At 38.2% G+C, this 18,348-nt stretch overlaps 1 protein-coding gene across 2 annotated transcripts; it reads left to right on the top strand.

Moving 5' to 3' along the window:
- Positions 1–571: 571 nt before the first annotated feature.
- On the top strand, positions 572–18,118 carry zgc:85932 (uncharacterized protein LOC405875 homolog). Of its 2 annotated transcripts, XM_028824480.2 has the most exons (20): positions 575–780; positions 5,273–5,342; positions 5,441–5,559; positions 5,699–5,832; positions 6,165–6,336; positions 6,423–6,494; positions 6,622–6,713; positions 6,838–6,909; positions 6,985–7,151; positions 7,235–7,428; positions 8,432–8,640; positions 8,797–8,833; positions 8,912–8,989; positions 9,082–9,142; positions 9,261–9,325; positions 12,020–12,088; positions 14,214–14,292; positions 14,452–14,568; positions 14,768–14,826; positions 18,027–18,118. In XM_028824480.2, exons 1-20 carry the CDS (start codon positions 685–687, stop codon positions 18,051–18,053), a joined length of 1,989 nt encoding a protein of 662 aa, XP_028680313.1. In that variant the 5' UTR covers positions 575–684; the 3' UTR covers positions 18,054–18,118. The 2 variants fall into 2 exon arrangements, with proteins under 2 accessions (XP_051777405.1, XP_028680313.1); XM_051921445.1 differs by lacking the exons at positions 14,214–14,292; positions 14,452–14,568; positions 14,768–14,826; positions 18,027–18,118 and having other exon boundaries at positions 572–780; positions 9,261–9,344; positions 12,001–12,029.
- Positions 18,119–18,348: the final 230 nt, after the last annotated feature.

The raw sequence follows: 18,348 nt of genomic DNA, 5'->3' as shown, positions 1-18,348 counted from the left end.
AATGTTAACATTTCCATAAATAAACTACGGTAGGATACTTCGACAAAGTTGGACAAATCGTCAGAACACCGGCACTCCCACGAAAGGGCCAAACTCAGAAACGCCCGTTCGCCTTGAAAGAAAGCAACTGTCGCTCATTTTCAGTGTGGAGTTGGAGGCAACGTCACGTATAATTAACTTAATATAGTGCACGCACTGAGGCGGCGACGAGAAGGGACAGATTACAGGCTAGCGGACCTTGTGTATCTCTAGTGTAATCACAGAAACAGTATAATGAGCGGCTTTCCGCGAATTTATCCTTACATTGAATGACAGTTATGTTCCTGGGTGTTAATATGTATGTAGACTCGGTGCCTTTGTGTCTATGAAATGTTCTTATTTTTATAATAGTGATCAATTTTATAATATACATGTCTGTTTTATTAATAAAATCCATCAGAGCTCTCAGCGATTTTAGAGATGTTAATAAAGCTTTCTTGATTTGAATGAACAACATTGCGCATCTCACATGAGCGCATGTGCATCAATCGAGGGCGGGCATGTGGGGGGATGGGGCGTGTCCTGGCTGTCACTTATGGGCGGGCAAGGAACTGCAAATTAAGGGGCGCGTCAAAGAAAGTCGGATCAGTTGTTCCGGGTGGGGTACAAGAACTCTGTGGGAGGATTAAAAAAAGCCAAATTGCCATGCAGCTTCCCAACAGGAACAACGACTTCCTCTTCGTGGACTCCACTTTCCCGCGTGAGGGCGTGTTGTGCGGAGCAGAGTGGAAACGGCCGCAGGTACGAAAGTTGCAAAGCGCTGTATTTGAGGAGAAATAGTGTATTTAGCACGTAAAATGCGGAGACACGGAAAGATGTATGCAATGAGGGAGTGGCCCGGTACACTATTATTAAGAAATGTGATCCCACACACATACCAGCTGTTCTTTATTTTATCCACCGCCTTTCATTGTATTCACGAATAACTTAAGAAAGTACTGTACACATTAGGAATATTATTGACAAAGACTAGAAACCTGCAAGAAGCATCTTTGACATAAGCATTATTTACATATACAAAATAAACAGGAGGACGTAAAAGAAATTAATATAAAGAAAAATACTATAGACAAACGCTCGTTTTAAAACACTTGTTAATTTTGCACTTGAGCATTGTCGCGTCCAAGAACTTAATTTGCGTTAAAAACATTACAATACACTGCAATACTATAATAACATTGTTGATGTATCTTAACGAGGTTAATATTCATCCATCCATCCATCATCCAACCCGCTGAATCCGAACACAGGGTCACGGGGATCTGCTGGAGCCAATCCCAGCCAACACAGGGCACAAGGCAGGAAACAATCCTGGGCAGGGTGCCAACCCACCGCAGGACACACACAAACACACCCACACACCAAGCACACACTAGGGCCAATTTAGAATCGCCAATCCACCTAACCTGCATGTCTTTGGACTGTGGGAGGAAACCGGAGCGCCCGGAGGAAACCCACGCAGACATGGGGAGAACATGCAAACTCCACGCAGGGAGGACCCGGGAAGCGAACCCAGGTCCCCAGGTCTCCCAACTGCGAGGCAGCAACGCTACCCACTGCGCCACCGTGCCGCCCGGTTAATATTCAGCAAAAATTAATACGATTTGTTTGAGGTCAATTTATCAGCCGACCTGAGTGGTCAAGGAGGAGCATAGGACCTCAAAAGTTACTCCATGTACATATAGAAGCTAACCTGTTGACAACTCTGCAGGCAAGCATCAAGGACTTAAACATAATGCATCTTGCTACAGGGAACCAATGTAGTGATCTGAAAAGAGAAGTGACAGTTGTTCGCCTCAGCTGGTGGAACACCAGAAGTGCTGCTGCATTTTGAATAATCTGCAATGGCTTGGTCACACATGCTGGTACCTCTGCCAGCAGAGTGTTGCATTAGTGTAGCCATAACAAGACCAAAGCCTGTACCAGGAATTGTGCTACATACTCTGTCAGATATGGTCTTATTTTGTGGCTGCTGTATAGAGTGATTCTGCAAGACCAAGAGACCATTGCAACGTGGTTAATAAAGGACCGCTGGTCATCAGTCCCCATCCCACGGTTGTGTACAGGCTTTGCTAATCGAACAGAGGTGGGGTGCTGAATAGATGGACAAAGAAAATTCATCATCTGCTAGGTTGAGCTAGAGATGATGTTTCTTCATCCAGATTGCAGTACCAGAGAAACATGCAGAGATTCTAGCTGATACTGTTTGATCCTCTAGAGGGAATGACATTTACTGCTACATATCATTGGCATAGCACTGATGGAAAAAACCATGGGACAGAATGATAGGGACCAGTGAGGAGGTGTTTGCATAAAGGGAAGGGAAGAGGAAAGGGCTGATTCTTGGGGCACGCACATGATTGCCTGGTGCACTCTTGACACCCATGCCAGAACACACAGTAGGTTGTGCCCAAGAGGTGGAACTAACATCATTCAGTACTTTTTAAAGTTTAAACTATGTAAACCCATTGTGGTTTATTACCCAGACCACTCAGTTGCAAAATCATATGAATTTTGCCTTCTGTTCAGATTTTATTTGGGTTGTTCTTTTCAATCTGTTGCTGACTCTAAAGGGAGAATAAAATCCTTATTGCCTTTTCTTATCCAATGCATACATTTGTTGGATTTTTAAGAAGCTCCTGTCATAGTATCAAGGTGTAGACACATTTGGATAAGACATGGTGTAACCCACAAGTGGTTATAGTGAATATGGCCACACAACTTGAGCATGGAGATCTTCCAAGTTAAATAATTATGTCAATTAAAATCATTACAGATTCTTGCAGGGGCAATAACACTGTGCACTGTGTTTTTTAATTATATATATATATATATATATATATATATATATATATATATATATATATATATATATATATATTCAGTCATTGATTACGCAAGCATTTATTCAACTACCTCATAGGACAAGTACAATTTCCCAAAGTGAAAGTTAAAATATTTTGTGATTTTTATATACACAGAACACAGCCATCTTTTTTCTCAGATTATTTTGGGATAGACTGTAAATAAAACCTCAGTTAAAGTTTCATTAGCATTCTATAGCCATCATTTCTTTCACCCAGTTTATCTAGTATCTTTATGGGTCATTACAGTGGAAGTATGAACATAATTATATACATACTTATGTAGCTCATTCATGATCCTCTATTTCTTGGTTGTTCTGTCTGCATTTTAGCTACAGTACTTGTGGCTCCACCAGCAAGTGTTTGAACTTAACACGCCCACTCTGGTTCAGTAGGCAGTGTAGTTACAAACTGCTTACTGTGATCCTAAGCCAAGTGCAGGTACCAAATTATGTTTCTTTATGCTGTTTGTTGAAACAGGGAGAGGTTTTCTTCCCCACTTCAACTGAGTACTTTGCAGAGGTCTGTTTTTTCTATCCAATTGAATTTTATAATTTTCTGTGTTCCAGATTGTTTGGACATACTGTATGTTGTCCAACTAAATGTTTTAGAGGTTTGGGTAGCAGCCGAGAGTGATTTCTGTTCTAGAGACATACAGTTAGGTCCATAAATATTTGGACAGAGACAACTTTTTTTCTAATTTTGTTCTGTACATGACCACAATGAATTTTAAATGAAACAACTCAGATGCGGTTGAAGTGCAGACTTTTAGCTCTAATTCAGTGGGGTGAACAAAACGATTGCATAAAAATGTGAGGCAACTAAAGCATTTTTTTAACACAATCTCTTCATTTCAGGGGCTCAAACGTAATTGGACAATTGACTCAAAGGCTATTTCATGGGCAGGTGTGGGCAAGTCTGTCGTTATATCATTATCAATTAAGCAGATAAAAGGCCTGGAGTTGATTTGAAGTGTGGTGCTTGCATGTGGAAGATTTTGCTGTGAACAGACAACATGCGGTCAAAGGAGCTCTCCATGCAGGTGAAAGAAGCCATCCTTAAGCTGCGAAAACAGAAAAAACCCATCCAAGAAATTACTATAATATCAAGAGTGGCAAAATCTACAGTTTGGTACATCCTGAGAAAGAAAGCAAGCACTGGTGAACTCAGCAACGCAAAAAGACCTGGACGTCCACGGAAGACAACAGTGGTGGATGATCGCAGAATCATTTCCATGGTGAAGAGAAACCCCTTCACAACAGCCAACCAAGTGAACAACACTCTCCAGGGGGTAGGCGTATCGATATCCAAGTCTACCATAAAGAGAAGACTGAATGAAAGTAAATACAGAGGGTGCACTGCAAGGTGCAAGCCACTCATAAGCCTCAAGAATAGAAAGGCTAGATTGAACTTTGCTAAAGAACATCTAACAAAGCCAGCACAGTTCTGGAAAAACATTCTTTGGACAGATGAAACCAAGATCAACGTCTACCAGAATGATGGCAAGAAAAAAGTATGGAGAAGGCATGGAACAGCTCATTATCCAAAGCATACCACATCATCTGTAAAACATGATGGAGGTAGTGTGATGGCTTGGGCGTGCATGGTTGCCAGTGGCACTGGGTTACTAGTGTTTATTGATGATGTGACACAGGACAGAAGCAGCCGAATGAATTCTGAGGTGTTCAGAGACATACTGTCTGCTCAAATCCAGCTAAATGCAGTCAAATTGATTGGGCAGCGTTTCATGATACAGATGGACAATGACCCAAAACATACAGCCAAAGCAACCCAGGAGTTTATTAAAGGAAAGAAGTGGAACATTCTTGAATGGCCAAGTCAGTCACCTGATCTTAACCCAATTGAGCATGCATTTCACTTGTTGAAGACTAAACTTCAGACAGACAGGCCCACAAACAAACAGCAACTGAAAGCCGCAGCAGTAAAGGCCTGGCAGAGCATTAAAAAGGAGGAAACCCAGCATCTGGTGATGTCCATGAGTTCAAGACTTCAGGCTGTCATTGCCAGCAAAGGGTTTTCAACCAAGTATTAGAAATGAACATTTTATTTCCAGTTATTTAATTTGGCCAATTACTTTTGATCCCCTGAAATGAAGGGATTGTGTTCAAAAAATGCTTTAGTTGCCTCACATTTTTATGCAATCGTTTTGTTCACCCCACTGAATTAAAGCTGAAAGTCTGCACTTCAACTGCATCTGAGTTGTTTCATTTAAAATTCATTGTGGTCATGTACAGAACCAAAATTAGAAAAAAGTTGTCTCTGTCCAAATATTTATGGACCTAACTGTATGTTGAAGCTATGATTCAGGACAATAAACATTAACGTCTGTGTATAATGTACTTTTCCAGGAGATTTGTGACCGTCCCCAATTTATAATTGATGGCACTTCTCGGATGGATGTGTGCCAAGGCAAGATCGGTGAGGTTTTTGACTTTCACCAAGTAGCTTATCCTGATGGCCTGCCAGTTATATGCATAAGAGAATAATGAAATTTGCTCTACATTCTTCTTCTTCAGCAAATTGTTGGTTCCTGTCAGCAGTCACATCACTGACATTGCACAAACATCTGATGGATAAGGTGGTGCCCCCAGAGCAGGGCTTTGGTGCTGGTTACAGTGGAAAATTTACCTTCAGGGTAGGTTTTTCTGCCTTTTTTATCAAGATAAATATGTGTAAGTGATTAATAGTCCTGTCATTCTCTTCATATGTGCTTGGTTATGCTGATGTCCTATGTTTTCACTCATGTTGTTTACTTGCCCATTACATTTCAACAGTTCTGGCAGTATGGTAACTGGCAAGAAGTGGAAGTTGATGACTTGCTGCCTACAGTGGATGGCAAACTGCTGTATCTTCACTCTGGCGAGCGGAACGAGTTCTGGAGTGCTCTTCTGGAGAAAGCCTATGCTAAGTGCGTAGCCGGCTATCTGACTGCTGTTTCAAATATGATCCTATTCTACAAAAATTTCTAGTACCTCCAAAGAATGAATCAAGCTAATGTTCCATTTAGTGAAACTGACCAGGGAATGACCATTAGCACAGCAGTCTTTTTATTGGTTTTTATTTACAGGATTATTCAGACTCCAAAGTGAGCCATATCAAAGGTTGGACAGTTAATGAAGAGGACCACAGTAGATAATGTTGATCTTTCTGAGCATTAGTGTTGCAGAAGAATAGGGAATGGCATCGACTGGCCAATAGTACATGGCCCTGAGTTGTGTTTAATTTTCTTGTTTTCTGTAGGCTCAAAGGTGGATATCATAATTTGCATGTTGGCTATCCGCATGAGGCCATGACAGACATGACAGGAGGAGTGACAGAGATATTCCACCAAGAGAATATTCCAGCAGACTTTGTCCGTTTTTTGCGGCAGCAACTTGACAGGGGATCCCTAGTAAACTGTGCAAGTTCCCAAGTGTGTCTAAGAGTATTTTGTGTGCCATCATTAGTCTTACATTTTTTCTTTTCATTTAAGAATTACAAATCATTTTTTTTCTTCAGGGTGGGTTTGAACAACTGAGCAGGAGCGGCATCTTGTTCCAGCATGCCTATGCAGTTACAGGGATGGAGCAGGTGAGAGCGGGCCCTGCAACTCCACCCATTTGTGTCAATTACTGCTTGTGGGCACAGGAGATAAACATGTTAGTACCAAAAACAACCCCACCCATTTGACCCACACACCCTTCTGCTCTGTCTTCAGGTTCAAACACCAGAAGGCAAAGTTGACTTGGTGCGAGTTCGGAATCCATGGGGAAACACAGAATGGAATGGTGCATGGAGTGATGACCATGGGTAGACTTTTTTCTCATTTTTTTGTCATTAAGATCATCTCCTAATCACCTTTCTGGAATCCATACCTAACACTGATTTTTTTTTTTTCTTCGATTTTTTTACACTCCCTCCTGTGTCCTGACAGTGAGTGGGATAGGATTAGCCCAGCAGAGCAAAATCGGTTGCAGAGGGTCAAACTAGAGGATGGCGAATTCTGGTGAATGCACAAGTAGATCAGGCAGTTGGGCCATGAGTCCAGAACATGTTTTCAAATATGTCAGTTTCTCTGCAGGATGTCTGTACAGGATTTCCTGAAGACTTTCAATGAGCTGGAGGCATGCCACCTGGCCAGTAGCAGCCTATCAGATGCTGGATCTAATGTGAGGCCTTGGACATGTACAATGCACAATGGCCGCTGGGTGAAAGGAATCTCTTCTGGAGGACCTCCTCAGGCCTGGGGTATGGTATCCACACACACAAAAATTCACACCTTCCATGTAAATCTACTCCGTAACTTTTGTTCTGTTTAATTACATGCACAGGGAACTTCCCAGGTTACTCCCAGTCTCCTGTATGTAGATCTTATTGGCTGAATCCACAGTTCCGACTGACACTTCTTGAGGAAGATGATGACCCTAATGACACAGAGAAGGCATGCAGCTTCCTGGTCTCTTTGATGCAGAAACACGGACGGCGTTTGGGTGCTCCACTTAGTATTGGAATTCATATCTACCAGGTAACCCATCATTAGACACCATGACCCAGCCTTATTTTAAATATTACCAGCCTTAATAAAAACCATTTTCACACACATTATAGTGACAATACAATTTTAACAGAGATGAAGAGTGATTTTAACTGGGGATGTGATATTTCATATTCCCTACCTTATCTGCCTAGTGATTCTTAATATTGTATATAGTCAATAGTGTAGCATTTAAAACAGTGAAATGGTAGTGGTAATACCTGCACCACAATAACCAATGCTAGGTGTATCTTGATTAGAAATACTTGAGCATTCCTGGAGCAGAATGTAAGTACTAAGTACACCTAGACCAGTAACATCGCCTAGGGCAGCAGAACATCAGTGCAGCAATCTTGAACATCAGTGGTATATGCCTGTTGACCAGGGAAACATCAATATTTGTTCCTTAACTGAAGTTCCTTTACTTTGGTTTTTCAACCATGATTTCAACGTAGGTCCTAACTCGAAGTTTTACTTCACCCTACATCACATGGAAGGTGGACGAGACACTTTACTGACATGATAAGTGCCAAGTGTGTCTGTAGACTCAAATGTTGCATAAGCTAAAGAAATGAGTGCAGAACACATTTCATGAATAAACAAAAGTAAATGTTTCCTATAAGCACACTCTGGTTGCTTTAATTACTTTTTATTTTAGCCATTGTGCTATTAACTAGAAATAGAGCAATGCTATTAACTTTAAATTAGTTGTTCCTCAACTTGGGTCTTGATCATATAAAATAAGGTCATCAAGTGACCCAACACCTGTGATTGTGCACAAAATCACTGCATGGCAACCAATAAGAGCTTTTGTGAATATTAATGCACCTTGGGTATTTCTGAACAAGTAAAGCAGTGTTAGACAGATCTTGAGCTGGTTAACCATTGCTAATCCTACCAGAAGTATAACCCAAAGATTGCTGAAGACAATGGTTAGACCTGAGTGCCACAAAGCTGATAATGGGAAGACATTATATTATGTTGTTATATATAGGTCAGCCCTCAACAGGCATACCTGTCACCAGCTGATCTGACTTCATCACGCCCTGTCCTGATGGTGCCCAATTACTGTGACAGACAGGAAGTTGTAATTCGTGGCCAACTTGCACCTGGAGAATATATCATCATTCCGTCTACTGCTCTTCCTGATCAGGAAAGAGAATTTCTCTTGCGTGTTTTCACAGAGAAAGGCAACTGGGTAAAGTAAGTATTGGGAAAGACATGGGTGGAGGTTGTGAGCACTTGTGACATGTAAAGGTTATTGGTGGAAGTGGTTATGTCTTTTTAAGTTGCAGTGTTCAGTGTGGGTATCTTTTATTAGTAGTCACTGATGTCTAAAGGCAAGTTTTGTTTCTGCAGCACTGCTGACAAAGCTTCATCAGAGAAAAGTGTCCAGGTATGTGTGCTCGTTTTGCGTTCCTTCTCTTGTCATTCAGATGACTTCTAAATAACTGTTTATTCATTTATGATTTAGGCTGTTGTTCCATTGCTGTCAAAGGCTTTACCTACTGTAGATGCTGCTAATGAACTCTTCACAAAATTTGCCTCTGCTGTAAGTCTGACCTATATGTCAGGAAAGTTTTATCAACTCGGATATCTTTTTTGTTCACTGACCTGTTGACTGCTTCTTGTTTGTCTCATCAGGAAGGACGTTGTGGTGCTGTGCAACTCCAGGCTCTGCTGCGAGAAGCTGTCCAGGGAGGAGGTGAGAAGCACTGCCACTGCTCTGTTTGCTATGCAGTAATGCGCTGTTGCAAGAGAAGGCGTCTAGAAGTATGCTCCAAGTGTCCTTTTCTTATAAAAATATACTTTGTCTTTACTAGTTCTCTCAGGCACTGCAGAGCTATTCAGTGTGGAGCGCTGCAAAACTTTAGTCTCACAAGTGGATGTATCCTTCAACAGAGCACGTAGGTGAGATCTGGCAATTGATTAGTAAAAACTTAGTGTGGCCCTAACAGTAATTTGGGATTGGTGAGAGACTTGAAATCTAATATCTGACTTGAGTAACCTGATACTGGGAGGAAGCTTGCATTTGATAACAAGGAATGAATTCTGAGATTAGCATACAAAATAGACATTGTTAAAAAAAAAAAAAAAAAAAAAAAAAAAAAAGGCAACCACAGAGTAGAAGACATCTTTTTCCTTTTTTTTTTTTTTTTTTTTTTTTTTTTTGAAAACTTTATCAGAAATATAGTTTGCTATGACCATCATTACTAGGACTTTTGCCAATGTACCATATAAAAAATTATTTCTTTAGAGCAATAATTATTGTTATTTAAACCTCAGACTATTTAAACTTGGAAAGTTCTAAAAGTATATTCATTTTTTTATGATTACTTTATGATCTGTAAAAAAAAAAAGTCCATCACGTTGAGAGTTAGAGGTTTATCAATTTTTTTTGTTGACCATTTATTAAATACAGTGATCCCTCGCTATATCGCGCTTCGCCTTTCGCGGCTTCACTCCATCGCGGATTTTATATGTAAGCATATTTAAATATATATCACAGATTTTTTGCTGGTTTACAGATTTCTACGGACAATGGGTCTTTTAATTTCTGGTACATGCTTCCTCAGTTGGTTTGCCCAGTTTATTTCATACAAGGGACGCTATTGGCAGATGGCTGAGAAGCTACCCAACTTACTTTTCTCTGTCTCTCTTGCGCTGACTTTCTCTGATCCTGACGTAGGGGGATTGAGCAGGGGGGCTGTTCGCACACCTAGACGATAGGGACGCTCGTCTAAAAATGCTGAAAGATTATCTTCACGTTGCTATCTTTTGTGTAGCTGCTTCCTGAAACGACATGCTGCACAAAGCTCGAAGGGCACGTATTGATTTTTGACTGAAAAACAAACTCTGTCTCTCTCTATCTCTCTCTCTCTCTCTCTCTCCCTGCTCCTGACGGAGGGGGTGTGAGCTGCCGCCTTCAACAGCTTTCTGCCGTGGTGCTTCGCATACTTAAAAGCCAAACAGCCCTATTGATTTGTTTGCTAGAGATTGTTCTCTATCTATGTGACATTCTGTGCTCCTGACACGCACTCCTTTGAAGAGGAAGATATATGTTTGCATTCTTTTAATTGTGAGATGGAACTGTCATCTCTGTCTTGTCATGGAGCACAGTTTAAACTTTTGAAAAAGAGACAAATGTTTGTTTGCAGTGTTTGAATAACGTTCCTGTCTCTCTACAACCTCCTGTGTTTCTGCGCAAATCTGTGACCCAAGCATGACAATATAAAAATAACCATATAAACATATGGTTTCTACTTCGCGGATTTTCTTATTTCGCGGGTGGCTCTGGAACGCAACCCCCGCGATGGAGGAGGGATTACTGTATAGCAAATTTAACCAGATGTAAAAATGAAACTTTGAAAACAATTTGCTGTGTATTTAGTCATCCATAAAGGTAGCGAGCGAAGCGAGCAGGGGGCAGAGCCCCCTAGTCTTTATATATAATACGCTACCATTTCTGTTCGTTTGTCTGTCCAGAATTTTAAATTACCTGTAGCTCGCAAACCGTTTCACCTATTGACCTGAAATTTGGTACACATATACTATGTGATGTCTACTATTCGCTTTCAGGGTGATGATTGACCTTCAAGGTTATTCCTCTTTTTTATTTTATTTTATTGTAGAATCAACTCTCGGTAGCGGCCATCAGGGAGGCCGTGCGGTGCATGTGTACGGGTGCCGTTCTCATCCCTAACACCTTTGCCGTCACTTCCCCTACCTCTTCATATCTTAAATAATTCTTGAGACAGATTGATGACTTAAATGCCATCTTAAGTAAAAAAAAAATTAAAGAAAATGTACTAAGTAATTGCAACACAAACACTGACATAATTTTAACGTGAAAAGATGCCGACGAAAGAAGAGAAGAAGCGGGCCGCTAGGGTGGAGAAAAGAAGAGCTGATCAGGAAGCAGCAAGCGCATCAACCTCTGAGCAAACGAATGCTAAACATAAAGAGAGAGAGTAGGAAAACTTTGAATGCTCAAGTCAAGTGTAATGTGCAGTGCGCCGTTACTGGTACTGTATATAATGGATGTGGACAACAGAACAACATTACAGATTTAAGCTATACGGTTACCTATACTCTTCTTCTTCACAAATAATTACTTTATATGGAATTCTGTTCATTTGTTATACAGTATTCACCTTATAAAGGAGTTTTTTCAGAAATAATTTAGGAGAAAGTGCTTGTAATGCAGGCTATAAAGATTCCCATACATAATGCAATTCCAAATCTGACACTGCTTTGTTGGGTTGATGTTAGTTAATGAAAGCAGCACCAGTGTGATGACATGAAGATTAACAAGAACATAAAATTTGGTATATTCCCATTAAGCAATGTGGCTGCAGTTGTTGTTCATAATTTTGCTAAACTCATATTTAATTTAACTTTTAAAAAATTCAAACAATTGTTTTGCTTACTACAATACCCTTCTAGTTCTTCTTCACCTACAGATAGCTAATACAAGTGTACAACTGAAGGTTTGTTGACAATGTAAACAGGAGCTTCTGAGTCTTATGAACAGGTATTTTGTATCATTTTATATGTTATTAGCCTTGACAAAATGATTTAGAAACATGGATTTGGACAATTGGACATGGAAGATTTTAAGGACCTGTGGGAGAAATTAAGAAGATGGACGGTAAGAAAGGGGCAGTGCTTTGATGTTATCCACATTGACATTATTAGGAATAATATTTCAAGTCTATGGATAGGCTACCCTGACAAATTTCCATAGTAAATACAACAAATCCAGTCTCATTTTGATTATCTCGTGGTAAATGCAGATGGCTGATTTATATTGTTTCAGCAATATGACAGTATGGATTAAGAAATTAAAAGAAAAAAAAAAACAGAAAACAATGCATCACATAATTCAGGATTCCCTAGTCACACTCTTGCATGCCAGCAGTGGGTTAAAATTTAATTGATTTATCAATTAAATGCAAGTATTTAGTAAAAATTAATTTGATACTTCAGCATGTTCTGTATTCTCACTTTGCTATGTTAGAAGCCTACAGCTGTGGATTTAAATTTTTGGGAAAATTTTTTTTTTTTTTTTTTAAATGTGTAATGGACGAGAATTAGTACTCTTTAATCACTCCATTTTCTTCTCTTATTTATCTACAGTATAAACAATAACTTGTGCTTCCTGTGTTCATGTATTTAATTTATAAGGAATAGACACAGATGCAAATGGTATAAGGTTAACTGAATCATTGTAGCTTTTGTTATTTACACTCCATTATACTGTTTCACTCGTTGTACTTATCTGCCTAACAAAAGGGACACACATGATCTTAACTAGCAAGAAAGTGAATCAAAATGAAACAAAAATGTCTATGGCCTGAATTGACTCATTTCAGTACAAAAGCCATTGTTCTGAATTTTTTGGAGAAATAAAATACATCATTAGTAATTTCTGAAATAGCAAAGAGAACGTAGCTATAGATTAAGTGACTTGTTCTATTTACTGTGCAGTAATATATGGCTAGTACTGACTGGAATAATAGTTTGCACTGCATTGTGGCCTTCCAGGACCCTTAGCTATATTTTTTAACAATTAGAATCATTACTCACCAATCTGAAAACAGGTTCTCATAATGAGCACAGGTTTTTACAATATGCAATCTGAAGACATACACCAAAAAATGACTTTTTGTAAAAAATCTCATTTATTTGTGGGAAACATTTCAGTGCCACTACAGTTAACCTAAACTCTATAACTTGTAGTGAGAGTATGTATGCAATGTTTTTAGTGTCATCTTTTTTTCTCTTGAATTAAAGATTTTTGCCTTTAGCTGAAGAGCAGTGCACAGTAACTTGATGAAATATATTCAAAGCAGACTTGGTTTCCTGACTAAAAGTAGAACTAATGGAATTAGAACCATGTGATCACATGTAGCTTTCCTGTTTATATTTAATCTATTCAATTATTTAAAAAATGCAATATATTATACAGGTACACAGATTTGCCATGCTGTGCGCCATTATGTGTGCAGTACGAATCAATATTGTACACTAGCTGGTTCATTTATTTATTGAGTCACTAAACCTGTTTTATTCCAATACAGGATCATTGAAGACTACAGACTTACAAGGCAAAATTGGGTACAAGTCAGGAATATACCTTGGATGGGGTTTCGGTCCATCACAAGACACATTTACTCACACACAGACTCACACTTATACACCCAGCTGTGCATAGTCAATTTAAAATTGTCAATGAAGAATCTTTGGGATGCTGGACAAAATCCATTCATCACTAGTTTGATACATTTTATTTCTCGTTTCAAATCATTAGAAAAGTAATTATTGCCAAAAGAACAAAAATATACCTACATATCTAGAGACTGCTCTTACTCCACTGGTTTGAATATACTGTACTTATTAAGCTATAAAAGCGAAATTTATGTTAATTCTTGCAAAGAGTACTGATTTAGTTTATGTGACACCAACTTTAACAATAACAGTATAGTATAGTTTGTACACAGTCTGCTAAACCATTGATGATTTTTACATTGCACTATGTTCATGTTGAGTAACCCATTAAATGTTATAGAATACAACTTAATATTCTTTCTGAAATGTTTTGTTAATTAAACTTCAGGAATCTTTTAGCTAGTGCAGCATAAACAAAATTTTTTTTATATGTCTGCATTTTAGCTAAATTTATATTGTGTAGACTAGGATTGAAACCAAATCTTGAAATAATGTGGAAAACAATAACACTATTTATTAACCTTGCCAGGACTAATGTCTTACAGGATATATTTGTCACTTTTGATAAGAACCAGTCTCGTTCTCTTGACTACCCAGAGATCATCATGGCACTACAAGCAGCAGGTACATTCTTCTGGCTGCTAAGATTGTGTGTGTGTGTGTGTGTGAGAGAGAGAGAGAGGATGTTTTTGTATCATTTGGCAGCCTGTGTGTTTCTATGTGTATTCAGCAAATGTACAAAAGTTTGATTTCCAACTTTGGTTTTACTTGTCTTTTTCTTAGATCTACAGGTAGATGACTTTGTGCTTCAACTTATTGGAGTGCGCTACACTGAACCAGACCTGACGGTCAGCTACCCAGCCTTCCTGTGCTTCATGCTTAAGCTTGACACCATGATTCGTGAGTTTCCTTAAGATTTGTAGGAATTCCAGAGGGAAGAAGGATTGGTCAGAAGTGTGCTTCTGTAAACCTATTCTGTTTGTGTATCAGGACTTGCATTCAGTTCTGATTTCGAGCTACTTAATGTGTGTCAAATGTACCTGTGAGGTATAAACTACCTTGGCTGTCTATATAATGTCATCATTTATTTTATATTCAGGAAAGTTCCAGTCATTGGACCAGGTTGGAACAGGAATTGTGAGCCTTAACTACCGGCAGGTATGTGTCTCGTATCTCCATTTAAAAAGACTGACAGATTTTAGATTCAAACCACAGAGAAGAAACAAATACAGTACATGCAATGTTGGTATTTTTCGTAACTATGTTTTTAAAAACAATATTGCAAAAATTGTCCCAAAAGCACGTACATCCATTCATTTCCTAAACATGGTCAAGGTCATGGGAAGGGGAATCGGAGCATAACCCAGGCGTTCTGAAAGCAAGATATGAACCTTATTGTACAATTGCTCAGAAATACCAATGAAACCTTTTGTCATTCAATCTTGCTGCATGTTGTTGGTAGGAAGAGTAAAGCCATATGGGGAAAGTATACAAAATCCATAAAGAAAGCAGCCCAGTGCTGAACAGTGATATTTCTTGTGCTGTAAGGTGGCAACCATACTCTGATCAGTAGACTCTCAAATTTTGTTTAAATCTGTTGCTAAAGGCCACTGAGAACATTAAACAAATCTTTAAAACATATTAATACAGAAGGTTTATGTGTGTTTGTTTAACTCTCATTTCATTAGTAATCTGTGAGATTTTTTTCAGTCTGCACAGAACTCAGTAAAATATTGTTCAATTAAATGGGTGCTATATAAGAACAAATTAAAATTGAATCATAATATGTTTTAGTAGAATTCTCATTTCTGTTAGCACCAGAAGTATGTACTGCCAAAGCAGATTTAAAAGTGAGAAAAGAACATAATTTTTCATTTAATACTACTGAACATGATTAAAACTAAAAATAAGCATGATTTTTATTAGTATTTACAAGGACTTTTGAACTAGTGCATTTCACAGTTTTCCCAAGAAAAAGCTGCTATCAGAGCATACACGATTACAAATAGTATAACACAGCTGACTATAGTAAAGATGATTTCAATACAGTAAAAATGAAAGATAAAGTAGAAAGTTAAAAATGATTTTGAGAGAAGAAATAAATTGATCATTATTGTGGTTCAGCTGGCAAATAGCTGCACAATAGAAGGTAATAGTATGGTTTTTTTTTCTTTTTTTTTTTAATAAATTTTATTTAAAAGAAATTCACACATACAGTAACACACAATTTATTTAACGGTACACTCATGTAAATGATATAGTGGAACAATAATTGTGTTTAAATGTATTAAACCAAAAAGAAAACATCCACCCTCCTTTCCCTATCTACATCAGAGAGCTTTTTGAGAAAAACATACAGTAAGACCCAATGGGATTCCTTACATATACTGAAAGAGGAGCAAAAGTCAGGCAAAGACCCAGTAAGCTATTTTATGATAAGTGACGCATTTTGCTAAATTTCAAAACAGTTTAGTATAGAATATCACAAGAGATTTTGCCTTTGATAATGTTACTCTATCTGATGTTTCTCCATATATTGCTATTAAGGGGTGAAAATTATTTTAGATCCAAAGCAATCTGAAAAGAATATGCAAAAAAAACGAGTATGAGTGTAGAGAACTCCCAAAACATTTGACCTAGTGAGACAGGCTCCTATTGACATCATTTACAGTTCATGTCTTGTCCTGCATACATTTTATTAAAGATATGTGTAGTTCATGTGCAATTTTTAGTTGACTTATAATAGGCTTTGCACAAAATCAGTTCCTTATCTGAAATTTTATTATAAGGGTCTTGTCCCATCATCCCATGATGTCTGGAATTGAATTTCTAAGAATGTGTTGATAAAAGCTAGAAACAAACCAGTTCTTTCAACAAAAATGACCAGTATTGCTTTAGGAAAACAGACTGGTGAAGGGAGAGGGGAAATTAGACATATTATTTTTCACAGCATTTCTAACATTTACATAAAGAAAAAAAAAATCTGTTGCTGGTATATTATATTTATAAGCTTGACGTTCAAATTACATCATCTACCGTATATATAAAGAGTATCCACTGAATCTGTTGGAGAATGTTGGAGTATAATATTATTAGATAAAGATGCAGCTGATAAAAGTGACCCTGTCTTAAAATATGTTCTATAGTGATATATCTTAAATGATTGGTGGACCAAGAGTATTGCTGGTAGGTTGATGGTAACTTTAATTACCTGGAGCATATACTGAGGCATGCAGAGAGGATTTTGGGCCCAGTTTCATTTTTCTTGGCTAGCTAAGCAGGTGTGGTTTCACTGATCTCTGCCTGTTCCAAAGTCTCATTCTGCCTATGTTTGCAGTCCAGTGACAGAAAACAAAAGTTATGGTAGGTTAGGACATACCACCTTCTTCTTTTAGGTCTTTGCAGATTGTGTCTACATGTGACATTAATCTTATCAAAAAGCATTCCTTCGGGCTTAGCCTTATTTACACTCATATATATATATATATATATATATATATATATATATATATATATAAAAAAATGCTTACACTATTCCTGAAACATATCAATTATTCCTTTAGTTTAGTTCCCTTTACCCCCACCACCACCCCCCCCTCCCAATATTTCAACAGGCTACTTATATGTGTGGTGCTCATCTGATCTTTTAGTTCACCATTAGGGAAATAATATAGATAGGCACAAAATATGCTTACACACAGAATATTTTTGCATGTTCTGTAACTTTAGCAGTGTGAGCATGGGAAACAAGTTGAGCAATAATAAACAAATATGCCAACTTTTAATCTGTTATCACAGTGTGCCTAAAGTAAAATGTTTGCACTATACAGTCAGACCTTTTGAATGGTCACTTGCCTTTCAGGTCAGATGTTTTGAACTTTGGCAGTTTTCACTCTTAACAGTTGCCTTTGTGATTGCTATGTTGACATTCAGAGCTGAATGTACAGACAAATCAAAACACCTCTCACATTCAGTTCTAGACACCTGCCCTGCCCCTTTGTTTGTTTTGAAACACACTTCGAGCATAATAGTTGGGTATTTTATTTCATGTTATTAACAGGATGATTTCTTACAAGCATCAGACATGAATGCCTAGCATCGTATATATTTTGTCATATCTTGTTTTGAAGGCTTGTAGTTGAATTATTACAGTATATTTTTAACCTGTCTTACTTTTCTGCTTTTAAAATCCTTGTGTGAATCATCAGTGCCTTCTGTGTTTATAGACTCTGAGCAGAAACAAACCAACTTCTTAAACAATGAGTTACGTTAATAGCAGCAACCTGACTCTGCAGAATTCAATTAAAATTAAAATCCGAAAACCGTCTCACTTTTTATATTTTTGTTTCTTTTAACAGTGGCTGCATTTGACCATGTACAGTTGAATGAGCATAGCTTCCATAAGCACCCCCATGGAAACAACTGTAATGACGTTTGTGGAGAAATAATTTCCAGAATAATCAGAGTTTTTGTAATCATTAAAATGAGTATCAACATAGGAAATCTGCTTGTTATCTTGCGGGGGGGCTTGGGGGCATTGCTACACACTTCATGCTAAAGTAATCCTCAGGCTGTCTCTGACTACACTTTTTCTGGACCTTTCCCTTAGCACTTGCAAGACTATGGTTTCTGATGCCCAAGTATAATACTGCCTCTGCAAAAACATCATAGACATGTCAT

This window comes from Erpetoichthys calabaricus, chromosome 18 (assembly GCF_900747795.2).
Source record: "Erpetoichthys calabaricus chromosome 18, fErpCal1.3, whole genome shotgun sequence".
NCBI classification, from domain to species: Eukaryota; Metazoa; Chordata; class Cladistia; order Polypteriformes; family Polypteridae; genus Erpetoichthys; species Erpetoichthys calabaricus.
The sequence above is the reverse complement of the archived record's forward strand: the minus strand, read 5'-3'. Positions and strand labels throughout refer to the sequence as shown.